Raw genomic sequence first — 20,647 nt, forward strand, 5'->3', positions numbered from 1 at the left:
GTCAGACAATCTAGTGGCTCCAACGACCATCCAACGCCAACGCAATTCTTAATTATTGTCAACTGTCTGTCTTTTTATAATTTGGCAAAAGTAGCAAGCTCGGGCAACGCCGAAGTCAATGAAGATGTCAGTTCTTTGCTCAATCATCTGATGGCTCAACTGCAGAAGCCAAAGTTGCCGAAATCGACAAACAGATTGAGGCGGGAAACTTGGGGTCCGCAGAGTGCATGCTCCGTAGCGTTCCTAGCGAACACAAAGCATACGTAGAGCAAAAAAGTGATTCCCGGTTAATACATTACATGGCAGGGTATGTAGCTCGCAGGTTCCTTGCCCGCAGCAATTGTTCAGAGTGCCGCAGCCTTTTTTTGGGGAGCTCTTCCGACAAGGAAAACTGCGGGTTTACGAAAATTTGCGACAAAGGTGGACTTTTGTATCCTTCCCACGCTCTCTTCCTCGCCGTGAAGAAACTGGAGGATATTTTTACTTTCTTTTTCAGTAAAACGAAGCTGTGCAGCAACAGCATTGTCAATATTATGTTGCTGGTGGAATCCCGCTTCCGCCATACCATAGGCTGCAGCCAACATGCAAGTGTGCTCACGGCAGCATTGGTAAAGTTTTACGTTTTAACAAGGCTTCACTTTTATGTGAAAGGGCTGAACCAGTCGCGAGAATCGCGTAGAAAAAAAAAAATGCACACAAAAATCAGTCGCTGCTCTTAGCTAGGATTGCTCCAAACACGCCCTACGTTGCCTTTCGAGTGTGATAGAAATGTAAATACTGTAAACGACTTAATTTTTGCGAATCGCCTACAAATTGCGAAAAATGGGTCCCTCGAACAATTCCGGTAAAATGTAAACACATTGGAATCTATAGTGAGATCCCACCGTGTCGCAAAAATTAGGTCCCCCAAACAATTCCGGTAAAATGTAAAACACATTGAATCTATAGTGAGATTCCACCGTGTCGCGAAAATTGGGTACCTCGAACAATTCCGGTAAAATGTAAACACATTGGAATCGATAGTGAGATCCCACCGTGTCGCGAAAATTGGAACCCGCGAATTATTTCAAAACTTTAGCTTTGACCTAAAGCTGAATCTAAGAGAGCTTAAGTGCTGGATACTGTGACTCTATGCTGTGTTTATGAATTTCTCTAAGGCTTTTGACGGTTCCTCACCAGCGGTTACTAAAAAAGTTAGGCAGTCTAGATCTTCACCCTATGTACACCAATTGGATCCTTAATTTTCTCTCGCACCGAACACAATCGGTAATTTTCAACAAAGGAACTTCTAATACAATAAATGTAATATTTGGAGTTACACAGGGCTCAGTTCTTGGACCGCTTCTTTTTCTTGTTTATATCAATTTTCAGAATCGCCTTTGCAATCAGCCATCAAAGACTGGAACAGTCTACCTGAATCCGTTGCGGGTCTGGCGGACGTCGCTCTTTTCAGAGACGCCTGTAAAACATTGTTCAGTGGCTTTTTCTTTTGGGCGTACTGTGCGTGTACACCACCTGTATGTTATACCTTTATAGGTATGGGCACTTGCGTTACCACTGACTGTCGTCTGTTGGTTAGTTGAAGCATACTGTATACCTACTTTTTTTCTTTTAAGTATGTGCTGATGTTTTGTCTTTCTCACATTCGCGTGTATTTTGTATTAGAATTTAGTCAGCTTGTACCCTCCCTCCTCATTTAATGCCTTCGGGTGACTTGAGTACAATAAATGAAATGAAATATATGTAATCACAAAATATTGAGCCCACCAAAAATAAGTCGTGTACAGTATTGTGTTTTTGCTGAGTTTAACTAATAAAAAGTGTATTCATGTATAAATAACAGTTTGCTGTCTCACGAGTTCTTTTTGTCCAGCAGTATTTACCCAACAGGTTTCTTTGAAATTGGCTTAACGAGACGCATAATGATGAATCAATAAAGGAGATTAAACATTGGGAGTAGCTTTGCACGGTTTCTATATTAGGGATAAAAGGCATGGCCTGTTGAAACGATTGCATGCCATCCTTGAGGCTTGAGGTGTGATTGTTTAAATATCTAGGAACCATCAGTATGATCCTGTCTCAATAATATAACTAGCAATTTATGCGGCGAGTGAAGGATCTTGCCCATTAAACAGCTTCACCCTGTTTCTAATGACAGGCTCCTAACAAATTCACCTGCCATTAAATAAAAAGTGCAAGAACACTTGGGTTTCGAAACGCCGCCCAGGAAATTGGTCAGGCGGTGTTCGCTTTCCACGTCGCGCATTTCTGCTTCGTACCCCGCGCAAAGCGAACACTGCGTCTATTTTGTGTTGCGTATTTCTTTTAAGGGGTTCGGACCTAAAACGGCAAACATTTCGAGCCGAAAAGCTTCAACAAAGAGTCTTCAGTCGCGCAGCAAAAGCAATGCGAGCCGCCCTGGCCACCCGCTTCATCCAGCCCATGCATTCGCGACGCCCTCTCGTGCCGTCGACACGAAGTGCGGCCGCCGTCAGCGCGCTCTGACCTCACTACCCCCCTCTAGTTCACTTTACCTCCGTCTCAGGGAGTGCGGTCGCCCGCATACTTTCTCTACTCATGTGTCCTTACGGTGTTTGTATAAATTTTTTTTGTTGACAAATATTTATTGTCGTAGTTGCTGAATTGTCGCTTAAAATGTGCCAAAAAATTCATCACGATAGGATGGCCAACCAACCGGCCAGATATGGCCGTTTTTAGGTATGGGCCGGCAACTGGCCCGCTGTATAAGAAAAACAGCCGGGCCGGTCATAAACTGGTCAGGTGGCAACCCTAGTTCTGACTGGTACTCGTAAAGGTCAAAATAGTTTGAATAACTCATAAACGTGGCGTGCCACCAACACATTTGTCAAACCATTCCAACGAAATCAAACATTGCGAATGCTTAGACCTCGAGAGGTTGGTATCCTGGGTTCAATTCCCACCCCTGCCCGTTTCGATCTGGATGAGCATCGACCCTTAAGATATAGCAACACTGATTTCATGCTGTAGAGAGGAGCAACTTAGTCTGCGCAGTATGATACCTCGGGTTGGGATTACATAACTGCATGCTGGTACTGTCGCGACCGTTTATGACTAAGTCGGTTATAACGAAATGGCGACTATAGCGACGCGACCACGATTTGCCATTCCCGTTTGCTCTTTTTCAATGTATTTGTGTCCACGTTTAGCAAAGGAAATTGACCGGCTCCTGCAGATATAGCAAGAAAAATTTTTTGATAATTAAAAAAAAAATTGTTTTCAGAAAGTTTACTAAGTTGCAAAAGACCGCACAATTTGCTGCCATGCGGGGCGGCCACCCAGAACTGGCCCGAGAAAAAAGAGTCCACATGCTTTTCTATTGCCCTGAGATGAATAGGCGGTTTTGTAATATAAAGCTTGGTATATGTGGGAACCAACAGATTTTAAACAATAAGATCAAAAGCGACCTTTTTCAAAAATGACTTCAGTGCCCCTTTAAGGCTTCCCTGCACGCTGCGCTCTCTGCTAGATTGAAGCCGCAGAGGACGCCAGCGGTGGACGGCATTCTTTACGTTTATGCACACTTCATTGAGGGTGGCGGGACGTTTTTGTTTCAAGGAGATTGCCTTCGTCATCACTGTCAAGGTGCCGGCGGTGCCGGCACTTCGAATTGGTGCTTGAGTGAAGCTAGACTTTCGTGCAGAGAGTGACCACACGGAACATGAAGAAAACAAAGAAGCGCGCACGGCACCGAGTTTTTGCTCAAGTTCGTGTTTTGTTGGTATAAAGAGCCTAGATTTAAGAGAGGAAGCAACTGTTCAGTTGAGCCGCGTTTGCAAAACGAGCTGCAGCCTGCAAGGAGTCAAAAGCGTTCACCATCTGCAAACTTGTCTGCCTCTTTGCACGGTTTCCTTGCCATGCTGGCTGTGCTGGCTATGCAACAACCAAATGCAGGCGCACTTGCGCCAATCATGCCCCTATCGGCGTGCCATGACTGTTCCTTTGCGTGCGATGCGGAAAAGCCGCTTACTTGATAAGGAGTGGGGAGCAGACGACGATGCAGAGGCTGCCGCCAGCGGCCTTTGCAGCATGCCTGTTGCTTGTTCCGGGTGGCTGCTCAGCCGCGGCAGCAAAGTTGGTCACTATATCAGCAGGAGCCGCTCACTTTCCTTCTCTGAGACCCAAATACATCAAAAACTTGCAACTGGGAATGGGAAATCGTGATTGCTTTGCTATAGCCGCTATTTCGTTATAACCAACTTTATTATAAATGGGTGCAATAGTATTCACACAACACTATAAGGTCGTTTTTCAGCACCAGATGAACTTGCAAACATTTGCAAATTGATGGACCCTCTCTAAAAAGCCCCAGTAGGCTGTCTGAAGAAGCGCAGGAGCCCGTTTGTTGCATGCACAGTCCCGTTATTTCTATCATTGCGTTAATTCGATCCTTCCGTTTAGCATCCTTCAGAAATGTGCAGGCTTCAATAGGCAGAAAACCCCGGTATTTCGATCTGATAAATATCCCCAACCCGATAATTCGTCCCGGGAGCCAGCATCTTCGTAACCGGGAAATATTTTTTAAGCTAACACTATAAGTTTAAAGGTTAAAACGGCGCCTCAGAACACAACACGCGTCCCTACCCATATTGGCAAACAGCCGTTGCAGCGAACCCGCGCCTGATTGCGACACCTCCACAGACGCGCAATGCCACGTCGGCACCCCCGGCGCCTCGAGCCGGGGTGCGCTCCGCGAAAGAGCGCCCGCGCAGACAGGCGCCCTTTCGCCGGCGCTTCGCGCCGGAGAAAGGGCCGATTTGATTAGTTGAGATAAGACCCAGTCAGAGCGCACCGGCCCGATCACGTGGGGAGGCGCGCGGAAGGAGACGGGAGCAACGAGAGGGAAATGAGTGAGCGATGAAGTGAGAAAGAACGTCGGGAGGATGGAGAAGGTGACTGGAGAAAAATGAGCGAGCGGTGAAGAGGGACCGTGCTGTCACGCGGTTTCTGGTTTCTGTTCTTTGGAGTGCGCGGCGTTTAACGCTCATACCGGAAAATGTCGAAAGAAAAGCGAGGCAAGTACTCTTCGAATGATTTAAAAACAAAAGTTCACATACTCAACGAAATTAGGGAGGGAAAATTGTCCAGAAAATAAATTGCCGAAAAGTATGACCTCAAGAAAAGCACGCTTGCTACCTACATTAGGAATGAAGCAGCAATCGGGAAAGCTTTTGAAGAAGAGCAATTTGTGAATTCAAGAAAACGCCTTGGCAGTGCAGCCCATCCAGAACTCGAAGAAGCCGTTTACAAATGGGTGACGGAAGTAAGAACGCACAACCTTCTGATGACTGGAGACATGATTCGCGCAAAGGCTCAACAGTTCAGCGAACGTTTGGGCATCAGGGGATTCCGTGCTTCCGAGGGATGGCTCGCAAGATTCAGGGAGAGGCACTCTTTTTTTAAGCATGTGTGTGGTGAAAGAGCCGATGTGGATGAAACTTTGTGTGAAAACTGGAAGACGTCGGAGCTTGCACGTATTGCGGAGTATGCGCCCGAGGACATCTTCAATTGCGACAAAACGGCGTTTTTTTTCAAAGCTCTCCCCGACAAAACGATAACGTTCAAAGGGGATCCTTGCACTGGGGGAAAACGCAGTAAAGAGCGGGTGACCGTGCTCGTGGCAGCCAACATGACAGGCACGCGTAATGTCTGCCTCTTTTGGTGATCGGGAAATTCAAGACGCCACAATGCTTTCGAAACATCCCGCGGCTTCCAACGGACTACCGTTTCAACAAAAAAGCGTGGATGACACGTAAGATCTTTCAAGATTGGCTCCAAAAATTGAACCGCCAGTTCACGTCCAAGGGGCGCAAGGTCTTGTTAGTAGCGGACAACTGCAGTGCGCACACAAAAATGCCGAAGCTGTCTATGATCCGCCTGATTTTCCTTCCACCCGCAACCACCTCACTCTTGCAACCAATGGATCAAGGAATAATCAAACACCTGAAAGGCTTGTACCGCAAGCATCTCATGGCAAGAATATTGCTTTGTCTGGACCAGGGTAAGCGCTATGAAGTCACTGTGTTGGCGGCGATTCATATGCTTGTTAAAGCTTGGACGAACATGCCAAGCCAGGTCATCGCGAACTTCTTTCGTCACTGTGGTTTCTCGTGTGATGGAAATACCTCGAGTTCGACGACTGCATCGGCTACTACGTCTACATCGGCTACTACATCGGCTACTACATCGGCAACTGCATCGGCTACAACATCGGCAACCACAATTGAAGATGAAAACTTTGACGAAGTGTGCAGTGCTCTAATGTCCGCTCTACCCGAAAACGTTAGTTTTGATGATTACGTTGCGATAGATGATGGAGTGCTTGTGTGCGGTCAATTGACTGACGACGAAATCATTGCATCGGTTCAGCGTTCCGAGGATCAGGAGGACGACAGCTGCGAGAGTGACGCCGAAGAGCCGCCGCCACGCCCATCTCCTGCCGAAACATCCGCTGCGCTCGATGTACTTGCGAACTTCGCAACGTTTGAAGACACCGACGGGACGATGTGGCCGCACATTGAGGATTTGCGGAAATTTGTTTTTGCGAAACGTCTGACGGGAAGGCGGCAGCAGAAAATATCGGCGTTTTTTTCGAAATAAAACTCCGTCGTCACGGTTGGCTTTTCGCCGCTTCTTGTGATGTACGTCGTTACTCGTTTTTGATCGATATTCGATAATTCGACTCTTCGATAATTCGATCTATTTTCGAGGAACCGTCAGAGTCGAATTAATGAGCTTCGACTGTATCAGCAGGCATTAAGATGACATGGTAATAATAGCTATACAGGCAAACTAAATCAAAAGTTATGGCAATGAATGTGTCAGCGTGGCTTTACTACTGATCTGGCACATAAAGACACACAGTTTTTTCAAACAGCAGTGGGGTACGGATTTGTTTGAGTGATGCGATAGCACGTAGCATATATTGTTGTGTATTCCTGAGGATTAAAACAGTTGAAGTTAGTGCACTGTGTTTTCTTGTTCCTCCCTCTTCTCAATGTCTATAAGCGCTGCCATGTTTCCGGATATCATGATATCAACTAGGGGACGAGAGCAGCATTATCATGCAAGCTGCATTATCATGCTAACTATGTGGACACTTGATTTGCATGGACTGCTGGGAAGACTAGATTCTAATGGCCACACTGAACTCCAGTGAGAGCCACACGTACGCAGTGATGAGGGTGCCTGGTTAGCAAAGCAGAGTGGAGACACGATAAAAGTCTAATGAAGTGCCCTTCCAACTACTTGACATGGCAGTGGAGGGTTAACCGCACAGTCGTTAAAGAGTGCCCGTCTCTGAAGCGTGTGGATGTGTCCGCTGTATGCAGGACAGGTCTCTGGACAGTCTTGGCAGCATCGGAGGCACGGGCCGCTATGTGACGGCCCACCTCTCGCGCTCTCCACGACGAGACCCCCTGGACGCCGAGGGGGACGATTCCGAGTACCGAGCCGAGTCAAGTAAGCAAAAGAGCAAGAGCTTTATCCACAGACTCAGGATCTCCCAGAGGTAGAGCTGCCCGCGTCGAAGCCTAGCCAAACTCACTACTGCTTCCGAGGCATGCCACGATGTGAATCCACGCTTTTCGCCATTATCGTCGAGCTGGCTGCTCCCGTCATGTGGCATCCCCTGTTCACGTCTCTGTCTTCATACAAAATGCCAACTCTTTGTTTGCTGCCTGGAGGGGCTGCCGCAAGTGCCACTGTTGGAAACATGCTGCTGTTTTAAAGGGAACGGTACCTCGGTACGTAGCATGTGCTCGTGACTCGAACTTGTCCTCTTCGTAAGTGAAGGGAACAGTGATATACGGGCAGCCTGGTTTGGAAAAGGAATGGCTATCATACGCACAAAAGCAAAAGTCTGTGCACAGTTTTGGGACCTTTTGTCACTCATTTCTTTCATTTACTGTCAGCCAGTGTTGTGCTGCGACAATTTCTGGTGTTAGATACCTTATCGTTTCTGAAACAGTGCAAAACATGAGTATTTTATTATTTTGCTCTTTTTGGTAAGGTAGTTGTATACTTTGATAATCTATATCTGAAAAAAGACTCGATCGCTTTTATTTTTGTGCCAAATAGTAAGCGATGTAGGCCGACTACATATAGCTTTGGGCTTTTGTGGTGGAGGTTCAAAAGGACAAAAATATATGATGGGGTGGTCAGATTTTCGAGCTTGACAGTCCTTTGAATTCTTTGGAACTTCGTTCCTACTGCTCTTTATTCTTTTGCTCTTTCTGTAATTATTAGTTTTTTTATTTGCATTTCTCGACAGGGAGGTATGGATGAAAGACAGGACACTCTGACTGACGGTTTTTCTTTGTTTCTCTTAAACTAGAATGTATAGAATGAGATTATTGTAACATGTTGTAATGTTATAACTAGGGTTGGGAGTTTTCGGTTTAAACCAATAAAAAACCGATAAAAGTATGCCGAATCCATTTTCGGTAATTCGGTTTTAACCGAAAAAGGTCAGTTTGTAGGTTCGGCGTTTTCGGTTTAAACCGATAAAAGTACAGTGGGGGAGGGGGGGGAGAGAGAGAGAGACGGAGGGCTTTGCAAGGTTCGACATTGTGTGACGCCCTCTTCCAAGGTTCAACGTGCAACAAAAGAGGTCTTGATTTGGCTTTCGCGGGATCTGTGTCCTTTCTGTGATCGGGCTTAATGTGTCAAGTTCCCGGTTCTAAAAAAAAAAAAAATAGTTTGGATGTGGTCTTCATGCACTTCAGAGTTCATTGAGGAAAGCCGTCAATACCTTTCTTAACACCCTCTCTCAAACTTCCCTGTGGTTAAAAACATAAATACAATGGATTTTATTTTATTTTTGCCATTCCACTGGTCATTGTACGGTCATCACCTCAGACGGTCACATCGTCAGAATGGGAAGGAAAGAAAAGCGCGCTGAAAATTATGCCCGCGAATTCTGCGATTTTGAGGTGTGTCCAGACGGAAGTTGTAGCGAATACCACGTATGTACATGTACCGTTATTCTTTGAGTGATCACAAATATCACAGCTACAAGGATCCTCTGATCCGGTGTCCGATCATGCTTCTTTCATATTCACCGAAAAAAAAAAACGGTCAACTTTTTTGGGAAGAAATATACACCGAAAAAAACCGAAAATTGAATTTTAAAATAAACACTGAAAAAAGTATGCCGAATTTTGAAAAAATAAAAACCGAAAATGCGGAACCCTAGTTATAACATGTTACAATATGTAACATGTTTCAGTATGTAACATGCCAAGGAAATGTTCAAAGCTTACGTGCCAATGTAAAACAACAAAGGTTGTCGACATTTCCAAGCAAATGAAAGTGGATTAATTCAGATCGCCTGTGGTCTTTAGCATGTAACAAAAATATTGTTTACATGGTGCCTCCAGCACAACTAGCCATTGTCAGATTTCGTCATTCTCAATAAAATGCTAGTCACAATAAATAACCTTTTCTGATATGTTGCAGAAATTTAGCTGCACATTGGTATCGTTGTACTTGCAGTTTGTGTTCCGAGGTACTGCACCCTTTAAGCAAAGAATGGGAGTGCATGATGTGTGCCATGTGCTATGACAGCAGTGCAAAGAAAGCATGTGTATCAAACTGTTTGTTGTTGTGGTCCAATGCACGTGTGACTGTTGCTCTGATGCAATGCCTTGAGAAAGTGTCTTTTTTTGTGTGCTTTTTACGACTGCGAGCATTACTCTCAGTATGGTTCAAGCGAACAGCTTGTATGTGGGCCTTTTTGTTCACAGGGATGATCTGATATGAGGGCCATTACTGTCCTTCAGTCTTGTTTTGTGGTACTGTGTTACAAGTGTGCTCTTTATCAGAACTTTGGAATGAATTATTTTTCTCTTGCCATGTTTTAAGTAAATTATATGTGTATAATGTGACATATTTGATTGTATAATGCTTTTTTTGCTTTATTTACTTTACAGAAAGTTTCGTTGAAGTGATATCATTTAGCTTAGCCTTCATAGCTGTCTTCAACCCCTACCCACACTGACCATTTACCACGCAAATAATGTCACACTACTAACCGTTAGGAGTGACTCAAGCATCTATAAAGAAAACAGTCTGTTTTGTGACAACCATTAAGGTATTTGTGAAAGCTTACCTCATAGTGAAAATCACAATAGTCCAGTATCCAGAATCCTGACTGTTTTTCTACTCCTCATCTGAACACAACCTGTACTTTCATGTCTGACATTTCCAAAAGGCTCGCACTCATTTTACATGACTTGCACATGACATCATTACATCATGCTGGCCATTCATACAGCCAGCACGAATTAAAATATAAAGTTTAGTTGCTTGACTTGACTGACGGGCTAGGGCTTCAGGGACCCTAAAGGGACTGCAGATCCCCATTTGAGAACAACTGCTCTAGGGTTTTGAATAGATCCCTGACAGAACTCCTGTTGCTAAAAGTGGGAAACTTCAGAAGCCACAGTTACCATAAGGAGGAGACATGTATATGTTAGTTTGGTAAAACTCTGGGGCACTTGGGCTTTTGTGTCACAAACCTTTTAGCCGGATGGCATGCCATTAGCAAAAGCTGTTGCCTATTGAAATGCCTCCAGCCATACAAACTGTTCATATATATATGTATGTCACATGCACAGAAATAATTTTGGACTGGGATACATACTATTGTCACAAATGTTATAGGCACATAACATCTTCAATAAACAACTATCCTTGTTATACGTGTGGGTGTACTTAGCACATTTGCTGTAACACATCCTTTTAAACTAAAATTCAACAGATGAACCCATACATTTTTTGATGATGCACCGCACCACAATGTTGTAAAGCCCAGCTCATGTGATTGTGAGATTGCTGCCAGACCACAACAACATCAGTTAGTTACTAAACCAAGATGTTAGGCAAGTTCTATCGGATTGATTCAATAGCCAAAGAGTGAGGGCTGCTTGTCTGGTTTCTGCAACATTGCACAAATCCCACAAAGAATTATCTGCCGCAGCTTGTTTGATGTCATGACCATCTGCTGATCTTGGTCACCCAAGCTAAACTATTAGTTTCTGTTGTTCATGACATAAGAGTTGAATGTAATCATCAGGAACACTGCAACACATGTTACGAAAGGGACAAGTCAAATTCAAATTTGCTGCATTGAGATTCAGGGCTGGGGATCAAACCCAAGGAAGGAGCTTTGGGTTCTGCAGTGTGAGCAGTTTTGCTCCACTTGCTTCTAACTCCAGTGCACCAATGTGTATTCATCATATTAACATAGACAACCCCTTAATTTATGCAAGGAATTTTGGCTGACCTATTAACAGAATAGGAGCAAATGCATTAAATAAAGTTTTTCTCCTGAATGTTTTAATTTCTTGTGCCAGAACTGTGAGTTCTGGCATATAAAAGTAGCAGTTTTTGTGCAAATTAAATCTTGCATATCCAGACTCACAGAGATGCAGTATTGACAGTTTTCAAGGGAAGCTTTTTCTTCTTGTAATGGCACTCTTGGTGCAACTTAAGAGAGGTAGAATAAGCAGTCAGGGTCAGTTTGACCCCAATTTAGATTTCATAGTATAGTATGTTAGAAGTAAGACCCTAAGCTCAAATGGTGGTTTGCTCCTGAATTGCACTATGGAACAAATTCTTTTTTTGTTAATAATTTCCTAACCACTATTGAAGGGTCATGCCACCAACACTACTTTTGTTGTCTTTAGTAACGCTTACTTGAACCTTATTATGATACCGTGACATCGCTAGGGAATTACATTTTTCTGATGTGTTGCCTATGAGTATGATGGTTTATATCTCAATATCCTTTAGTGCTTGAACTGGTTCATTTTAGAGAAAGCAATCATATTATAGGGTTTGGTATGGCTTACTTTCAGCCATTGCCTATAAAATTGGAAGTTTCTTGATAGGATTAGTAATTTCACTCATAATTAGTGTCCAAGTACTTGCCATATTTTCATTTCATTCTGCTGGACCTTGTACCCATTCTTAATTATAGTATTCTTGCATAGAGTAGGGAATCATATCGTTATCAGTGTGTTCAAAGTTGATTGGAGTCTGTCTTATTATGCACCTCTTTGATCACTGCGACTTTGCAAGTGCGGTTGCGACGAGATGATTTATGCTCTACTTGAGGTAGACAGAGTACTTGCGGTAGACAGAGTTCCAAGTCTATTAGTTCTAGTCATTTATGTTTCTGAGATCCATACTTGAGAATGTCACAGTTAGAAATCCTCTATGCATAACATTAGTCTGAAGATGAGATATGCAAATCATGTCACTTTAATTAAAATTTTTACTTCCGTAGAATTTAGCACTGAGCTTGAAACCTTGACTTTAAATTTATATCAAATATGCATTGCTCATATAACGTATGCATGTATATCTCCCATACAAGCTGCTGTGATGATCACCTTTAGTTGCACTCCGTGTGTGCCCACTCTTTTAAGATATTTTTTGGGGAAAATTAGTTGAAGGGCATAATGATAGTAAAGCATGTGCAAATGAATCTCTGTGATGGGTTGCACCCGAGAATATGGTTTGAACGCTATGTAGGAGCAAACATTGATGAAAAAGAAAAAATATAGATTTCTGAACTTTTTGATTAATGAGTTGCAAAGTTAATTTTAAGACAATCCAGTCTACAGGCTGTATGTACAAATCTTCCCCCTACTTTCGTAAGCACATTTTTGAAGGTAATGTCACTGGGAGTGGTCCCGATGCAGTGATTAAATAGCAAGACACAAGAAAAAACAAAAAAAGGATACTGTGTGTTTATGTACTCTGCCACCTCGTTATTGATGCTTATTTAATATACATTGCATTGCCAAAAATGCTGCGTTTCCAAATTTGATTAGAATTAGACTCGGCGCTCAAAGAAACCTGTTACAGTTATTCATTTTCTTAAAAGCTCCTTCTTGACAGGCATATGTCTCATTACTTTTCTCGGTACAAAATTGTTTGGAGCTAAGCTGACTGTCTAGTAGAGTTGTGCGAATATTCAAATTTCAGAATAGTAGTTTCGGATCATACGCCATTCAATATTCGCTTCGAGATGGAACTGCAATATTCATATTTTTCAAAGTGTTGATTGCGGTCGGTTAGCCCCTTTAAATGCGCTTCTTGCCAAGCGCCGTAGCATTGTGGAGAGGCAACGCCCGCGGAGCTCGCTTCCGCAAGTGTTGCTTCTGAACAGTGCACTTGTGCTCGGTAAGAAGCACGTGCAATGGGGCTAACCCACCACAATAAACACTTTGAAAAGTACAAATATTGCACTCACGTGCTTAGGAGAAAAAAACACTTTCAAAGCGAGATGGTGCACGCACACATCTGGTGTATTTAAAAAGAAATGGAGACTGTGAATCTAGACCACAGAGAAATTTTCGAAATTAAACTGTGGCTAATATGTACAAGTACATGTTAGGCATAGATGCCCTGACAACCTGTGTTCATTATTCACAATTGTATTTTTTTTTTCAAATTTGAGATCTAAGAAAGGATATTTTCATATAGCAACAAGATGTATACATCACCTCGATTAGATATAACCAGGGATCTCTATAGGTTTAATTTTACATCACTTGTATTATTTACTTGCCATGCCAATGTATGCATTGTAATTTCTGAGGTCAAAGTTCATAAATATAGTTGGCTTAAAATAAGCTTAGAAATGGACAAGAGCTTGGGAACAACCTTGACAAGTTCGGCTGGGTTTTTGTTTAATTAAGCATGGTGCAGTAGTCAAAGGCTTAGAGAAACTACTAATTATTTGATTCAAAAATATTCAGCCAAGATATTCGAACTCAAAATCCATTAAACACCTAGTTTCATAGAGGAGTTAATGGTTTACACAATCAACTACACCATATCCCACCTTCGATCGAAGATGCCTAGTGCAGAAATATTGTTTGGTGTTCTGTTAAGGCACAAGTTGTGAAATACATACTAATGAATTGTGCATTTTTATGTGTGAAGTGTGCATGTGATATGTTGAGCTGTTATCTGTGTTAAATTTGACTGCTATGCAATGGGACAAACAGATATGAGGCATGGGGATATAGGCCTGCAAGGTGTGTATTCAAGCAAGTGTTCACTTTTGCTTACTACTTGGCTGTTCTGCACATCCAGTCAATGCTTGATCTGTACCATATCAGTATCCAAAAATTGTACATTTGTAATGTAACAAGGTGGTGGAAAGTCTAACATACTTTTTTAACTTATAACTTTGTGACTTGGATTCCAACAAAAAAGAAGCTGAAGGATAACATATGACATCTTTCTTCACTTGGCTGAAAATCCCACCTTTTTTCCACTTTTTTAATTATTTTTCTGCTTCTTCTCACTTGAATGCTGCGGGTCTTAGATGATTTTGCCTGATAAAAACAGGTGTAGAACTACTCTGTATCAAATCAAGCTGTGCCAAATTATCTTTTATGAATTCAAAAGGCACACACACCATGAGCTGTGACTGTACAGACTAGTTTTCATTGCAGATAAGTTGGATGTTTCGTGTTGTTTATACATACACATTGTGTCAAACAATCGTTAAGTACAAAGGTTGAGTTCTGATGTGTCGCACAACACACAAGCACCAAGGAACTGTTCTGGATTATGCGTCCTGGAACTAAGTGCACCCAACTTGCACAAGAATATGTGCCATCTAAGACCTGATGTGACAGCTGCCACTTTTTGCCTATGCTGTTGCAGATCGTTTCTAGTCTCTTACTATGTGATGGCCGGCAGCCACTGCTTTTTTGAGTTGGCTTTATTTTTGTCCTGTACTCATTTTGTTCTGCACTTTTATTATCGGTTCATTAAAGGTTGATGAACTGCACCTGAGTTGCTGTGCTTTTTTGCTTTTTCTTTTGCTGCTTGGTTGTGCAAGAAGATATGCTGCTGCCTTTTATACTGGACTGTGCACAGTGCTGCTGTCATCACACCAGAATTTTTCTTTTTTTGAGGGATTAAATAGTCGTGGTCACGACTCTCAGTAAAACTCCTAAAAACAACATTTCCTAAAAAAAAGAAGCACAATATTTTGTTTAACATTTATTGATGAGGACCAACATTTTGAGGAAGGGGGCTGTTCCAGATGCTTTGTATGATAAACATACAATATATATCTTTAATGTCATGCTGTAATATAAGTATGTTTTGTATAACTATCGTCATTACTGAAATCGACGTCTCTGGGATCGTCTGTTCTCGGTGATAACTCATTTACGCGACCTTAGCATCCCAGAAATAATAAAAAAAAAAAATTATGCTCGTGCCACGTCTATTTTTTTTACTAAAAATGTGATCGAAGTTCGTGCCACGACCCTTTCTGAGCGGAAAAATCTAAAGCACAAAATTCAGCTGAGGCGCTGGCGGCGCCTCCGCTGCCGCATCCTTTGCTTGCGATTGGCTGACGCGCGCCCGTCGTCACGCCGCCGCTGCTCAAAAAGGGGCGTGGCACGAACTTCGATCACATTTTAGTGGGGAAATAGACGTCGCACGAGCATAATTTTTCGATTTCTGGGATGCTAAGATCCCGTAGAATGAGTTACCACCAAGAACAGACAATATCAAGAACGTTTTTAGGCTTTAAGCCTTTACGCCTTGTGCTTTGTTAAAGATGCACTAACTATCGAACTATTGGTTTCTCACTCATCCTTCTAAGCTTTCAATCGACCTAGGTAGCTATTTTACCAACTCTAAAAGTCTATAGATTATCCACACGCATTATTTCCCTCATCTGTGCCGAGGAGACGGAAGGCAACATACCGGCTAAAAGGTGTACAAGGACTTTTTGGTTAATAAGTAGCGTGGTCTTGAAGGCAACTCCGGTTTCTCCTTGTGTCCATAAAGGCTGCCGTTCAGCATTAGTTCCGATGACGCGTCAACCGGTTGAGACGGAAAGGATTGGTGTTATATCTGACTGCTAACCCCAAATACTTTACTAGGAAGAATACATTCCACTCCACCCAGTTGCGTTAGCGTGCTTACAGCTCCAAACCCTCCCCTAGCGGTGTGGGCATCTGGCATTCGAGATAACGCATGCGCTTCGTGCAGTCTCAAGCTATTCCAGCCGAAAATCAGCCCACTGGTAGCTTGATTATGGAACTGGTCCCAGCTGGAAATGAGACAGTCTAGCTGGATTCCAGCTGGACTGTCCACGCCGAGGAAGGGGGCTGCTGCCGGCCTACCGCGATAGCGGATTTGCCGAGACAAAAGACGCCTGTCTAGATTAGCGCTCGAGGTGCCAACGACGATAGATGGCCACAGTCATCCCTGCCAATTCAAAAGGCGAAAGCCCTGAGACTGCGGAGGATCCAGCCATTCCAACTACGGAAAACCTGTCCTTATCAAGGTCCTTGGACTTTAGTGGAGTGAGATGCATTCCCATTTTTAATCCCTTCCTTCTTTGCCGTTTTGACCCCTCCCCTATGTTCAGTGGTAGATCTTGAATCCTGATTAACGGCAAAGGCCGTTATGCGCTGCCCAACTGGTTTGTTGCCTTTTGTCATCTCGGTGTCGAATCGAATATGTATGCGGATATTTTGTAATTTCGTAGAGTGCGGGAAGCAGGTAGGTTAGCTATAACCACAAAAAGACGAGGTGTGAGACATCTTTGGTACACCTTTAATATTACTGTTAACAGAAGGAAAACATCTATCGAATAGTTACCGTCCAAGAACTATTAACCCTACTGACTAAAGGATGTGAAATCGCACCCAATAAAGATGGTGTCTGATCTCGAAAGTCTTCGTTTTCATTGATTTGCTGAACATGCCATAAAGAGGAACTGTACGGTTGGGCGCACCTTGAGGGTTTACCCTTGTCATGTGCGCTCATAATGATATTATTCATTACGTGCTCCCAGTCATCCTGGGATCGAAAAAAAGAAAAATGTACCCCTGCAGTGTCCATGGGCACCGTGGAGTTCTCCCTGCTTTTGCTCAACAGCGGCCGAGCTCTCAAGTGCATCATCCACAGGGCAAAGGTGATTGGTCTTTTCAATTCAGCCTCTGTGCACGACATATTTCACTCTAGATTGTGCAGAAAGAACTGGACTTTTGGAAACGGAGTTAAAACGAATGATACATTTGCGTCTCTGCTTTTATCCGTGAAATAAACGAGCCAAGTAAAGACGTCCTTCGCATTCGGAGCCAAGAACGAGCGTGAAGAGTCACACTGGCGTAGCCAGGGGGAGACTTATGGGGCTTCAACACCCTTCCAAAAAACGCTCCTAGGCCGCTGCCATGTTGCTGATGCTGATGCGGCTGGTGCGACTCTCGCGCCCCCTGTCAGCTAGAAATTTTCTGCCACTCTCTTGGATTCTGGAAACCCGCTCAGCGCGATTCTCTGCCTATGTTTTGCGGTTTTGCATTCGACGTTTTCTGGTCCCTCTTGAATGTTTCCACTTAATTTTTCTGATGCACGCTGTGTTATTTTCCACTGTGAGAAATAGGGCTGGTAAGTGCCTGCCATTCAATCGTTTCTGCTCAACATTCACGGGAAACGAAGGAGGGGAAGGACGTCGAACGGCCCTCGACGCGATTTTGCAAACAAAAACATTTCTCCCCCCTACCAGAGACAATCCGCGTAGAGTCCTTCTCAGTCATAGCGAAAAATAGTTGTTCGGGTTGGAGTCAGTCGCGCCCGTTCCTTTGCCTTGGAGCTGGTATGGAAAAAGTAAGCTCTCCCCAAAACGTGCCCTAAAACGAAATCATCTCAGATTCCGTCGACTGTGACTGTGTTATTTGGGATCTTTCTGAAATAAACTCTTTTCAGATAACGCGTTATTTATGAGCGTGAAAAGTGCATGCCTTTCGGCTATTAGAGTTGTAAATTATATTCGACAGCTAAGCACTTTGTCGTTTGACACGCGGCAAGTTGGGCGCCGCCGTACAAACTTATTGTAAAAGCAAACAAACGACAACTAACATTCCAGTCGCATTTGTTCTGTCGCGTACGCACAGTAACAAAAATAGTTTAGTTTTTTTTCAAAATTTTATATATATATTTTTTAAATGTGGTACAATACTTTCTCAATGTTCTCGGGAAAATACATACACCATGAAACCCAAAATACAGTGGGAAAAGACGAGAATTTAACCGCGAGCAGTGTTTGAAACTGCGCCTACGCAGGCTGCGCCTATCGAAATCACAGTCCACTCGGTTAGGGTTAGCAGGTTAGTTGATGAAAGTCTAGCCTCAAACCCAGTGACTGGGCTCGAAAACGGTTTCTTGCGCTTGGGGTCGAGTGTTTCTTAGAACGGTGTATAATACATATATGCATTTTGACCCCCCCCTCCGGACCTCAAGTCATGAACATCAAAGCCAGCTCAGCACTCCCCCCCCCCCCCCCCCCCCCCCCCCCCCGAAAAGAATTCCTGGCGGTTTCGCCGTAGAACGCGAATGAGAACATGCATTTCTTAGCCTTCTTTTTCATTATAGAACGAGGATGTGCAGATGAACTATTACATAGTGTTGCGGCAGAACTACAATTGAAGCAGTTGTGTGGACATATACGATTCAAGTCGGGGGCATTGACTCCCTCGATTGTACAAGTTGACCACATGAACGTCACAATTCCCCAACGTGCAAGTGCAACATCATTGCCTCCTACGTACAGTAAAGAACTTGGCTCGGCCGAAGGGAACGAGAGATGAATGCGAGATGAGATGATTTCCCATAGTCTGTGTTTCAGTGGTGCTAGCGGTTCATATTTTCCCCATTTTGCTCCACTCAAGCGTAGAAGCAAAATATATAAAGCTATCAAATTGATATTTTTAAAGCCGAGGACGAAATACTTATTTTGTGTATGGTCATTGTGGTGTCACGCCTATTTTTTGTTTTCCATGAAATTTTTTATGAAGTAGAGAAATGTACAGCGGTAAAAAGCCATACTTTTGGAAGAAACTTTTTTGTATTCATGAGAAAAAATCGCACCTAAGGTGACGTTGAAAACAGAATTTTCCGAATTGCGCGTTGATGCAAATTTGAAGGCACCTGGAAAAAAAAAATACAATTGTCTACGTTATTAAATTTTTTTTATGCCAAACGCTCACAAGATTTACTACTAGAATTAATCAAATTTAGTTTATTTGATCATACACATAAAAAGAAATAAAATTACAAACTTGGCTTTTTGAGCAACTCTTTCATAATAAGGAATTTTTCGACGAATTTTTAGGAAACTTTAAAATTAAACCTTCGACCTGAAATGTTTTGTCCTGAGCATACCGTTTCTTCTACATTTTCAGAAAAAATATAGCGTTCTACTACTGTAACTATGTTTTTCATTGCGCCCGAAATTAATAAAAAAAATGAAAAGAAGTAAAAAGAAACATTGATTTCGCGCTTCAATTATAAAACAAAATCAAATTCATACTCGATTTTTTCTAACTATTCGGTGGATCCTTCGCAACTGGTAATTTCATATCTGCAAAAACATACTGCATTATATTGTTTTAAAAGAAAGTGTAATAATTTGATTAGGGTTGGGTATTTTCCCTCTTTACTAGTGATACTCGAGCACCGCATACGACGGTGCCCTTATTTGGTCGTCTTAGTTTCCAGGCACAATAGAGCACTGCGAAGTAACAAATTAGTTCTGTTTTATCAATTAATGTTGATATTGCTTATGAAAACTGAACTTTGCAACGTGTTCGGTCCTTTGTTGTACGCGGTTGATTATTTATGCATCACGCTGCCTTTCCAGTTTAATACTTGAATGTAGGTAGTTTCTGACCAAAGTGTTTTATTAATTTCTCTAGGAATCGCTAAAGACGGCCAATCATAAAAAAAAAAACTCCTGGTAAAAAACCGTCTTCCCTGCGCTGCTCTTATATCCCCCGTCGCAGTCACCAGGTAAAACAGGAGAAAGATAAAAAAAGAAAAAAAAAAAAACACACAAAAAAAAAACGTGTTTGTGCAATCTTTTTTTTTCAGTCATTGTATTTGCGGTTGTTTAGAAGCCACAAACAATGGGTATCCTATTTTTTTGTCTATTTCTGGTATTGAGTGGGTGCCTTTAATGACCCACGACTTTGATTATCTTTGGTGGTTGTTTTTAAACCATAAAAAACGGCGCGTGACCACGGAGAAGAGAGTGAGCGCGACTCAAACAGGCCAGTTCTCGCTCAACGCGTGCGGCGTGAGGACTTCAAACTTGCAAGTCTTTCTTTAGAAAAACTTGCAAGTTTGAAGTCGATTTTCTAAAAAAAAGCACCTTTTATTTTTTTCATTTTTTATTTACAGTTAGGTAATATGGTAGTCTGTCAGGACCCACCAACAGAAATTGTAATATATTGTTTGTATGGCCGCTATTAATTAAGACTTGAATCTCGTGCTGTGAGAGTAATTTTGAACGGGACTTCGCATAGACGCTTAGCTGAGCAGAATTTTGACCTATGTAAGGTTTCCTATTTAATGTTAGTACTTAGTGTTTAATGTTAGTACGCAGAAAAGCGGGTTGACAAAAAAAAAATTAAGAATGTTATGACCTAGGCGCTTAAGTAGCATAAAAAAGCATATGTCTAGAGTGTTCCCAAAAACGTTTTATTGATGTAGCGTAAAAAGTAAGAAAAAGGGATAAAGTGAAATAGCCCCCCCCCCCCCATAAGCTGGAAAAACG

At 42.7% G+C, this 20,647-nt stretch overlaps 1 protein-coding gene across 1 annotated transcript in view; it reads left to right on the forward strand.

Moving 5' to 3' along the window:
- LOC8040437 (rab effector Noc2) overlaps window positions 1-10,740 on the forward strand; it is a 48,873-nt gene extending 38,133 nt beyond the window's left edge. Inside the window, exon 10 of the mRNA XM_040219335.3 lies at window positions 7,371-10,740. Coding sequence (XP_040075269.1) covers window positions 7,371-7,553 — 183 coding nt within the window. The 3' untranslated portion in view covers window positions 7,554-10,740. The remainder of the gene's footprint in view (window positions 1-7,370) is intronic.
- The last annotated feature ends 9,907 nt before the right edge of the window (window positions 10,741-20,647 follow it).

The sequence above is a fragment of the Ixodes scapularis genome, unplaced genomic scaffold (assembly GCF_016920785.2).
Source record: "Ixodes scapularis isolate PalLabHiFi unplaced genomic scaffold, ASM1692078v2 PGA_scaffold1__304_contigs__length_218370807, whole genome shotgun sequence".
In the NCBI taxonomy this organism is placed as follows: domain Eukaryota; kingdom Metazoa; phylum Arthropoda; class Arachnida; order Ixodida; family Ixodidae; genus Ixodes; species Ixodes scapularis.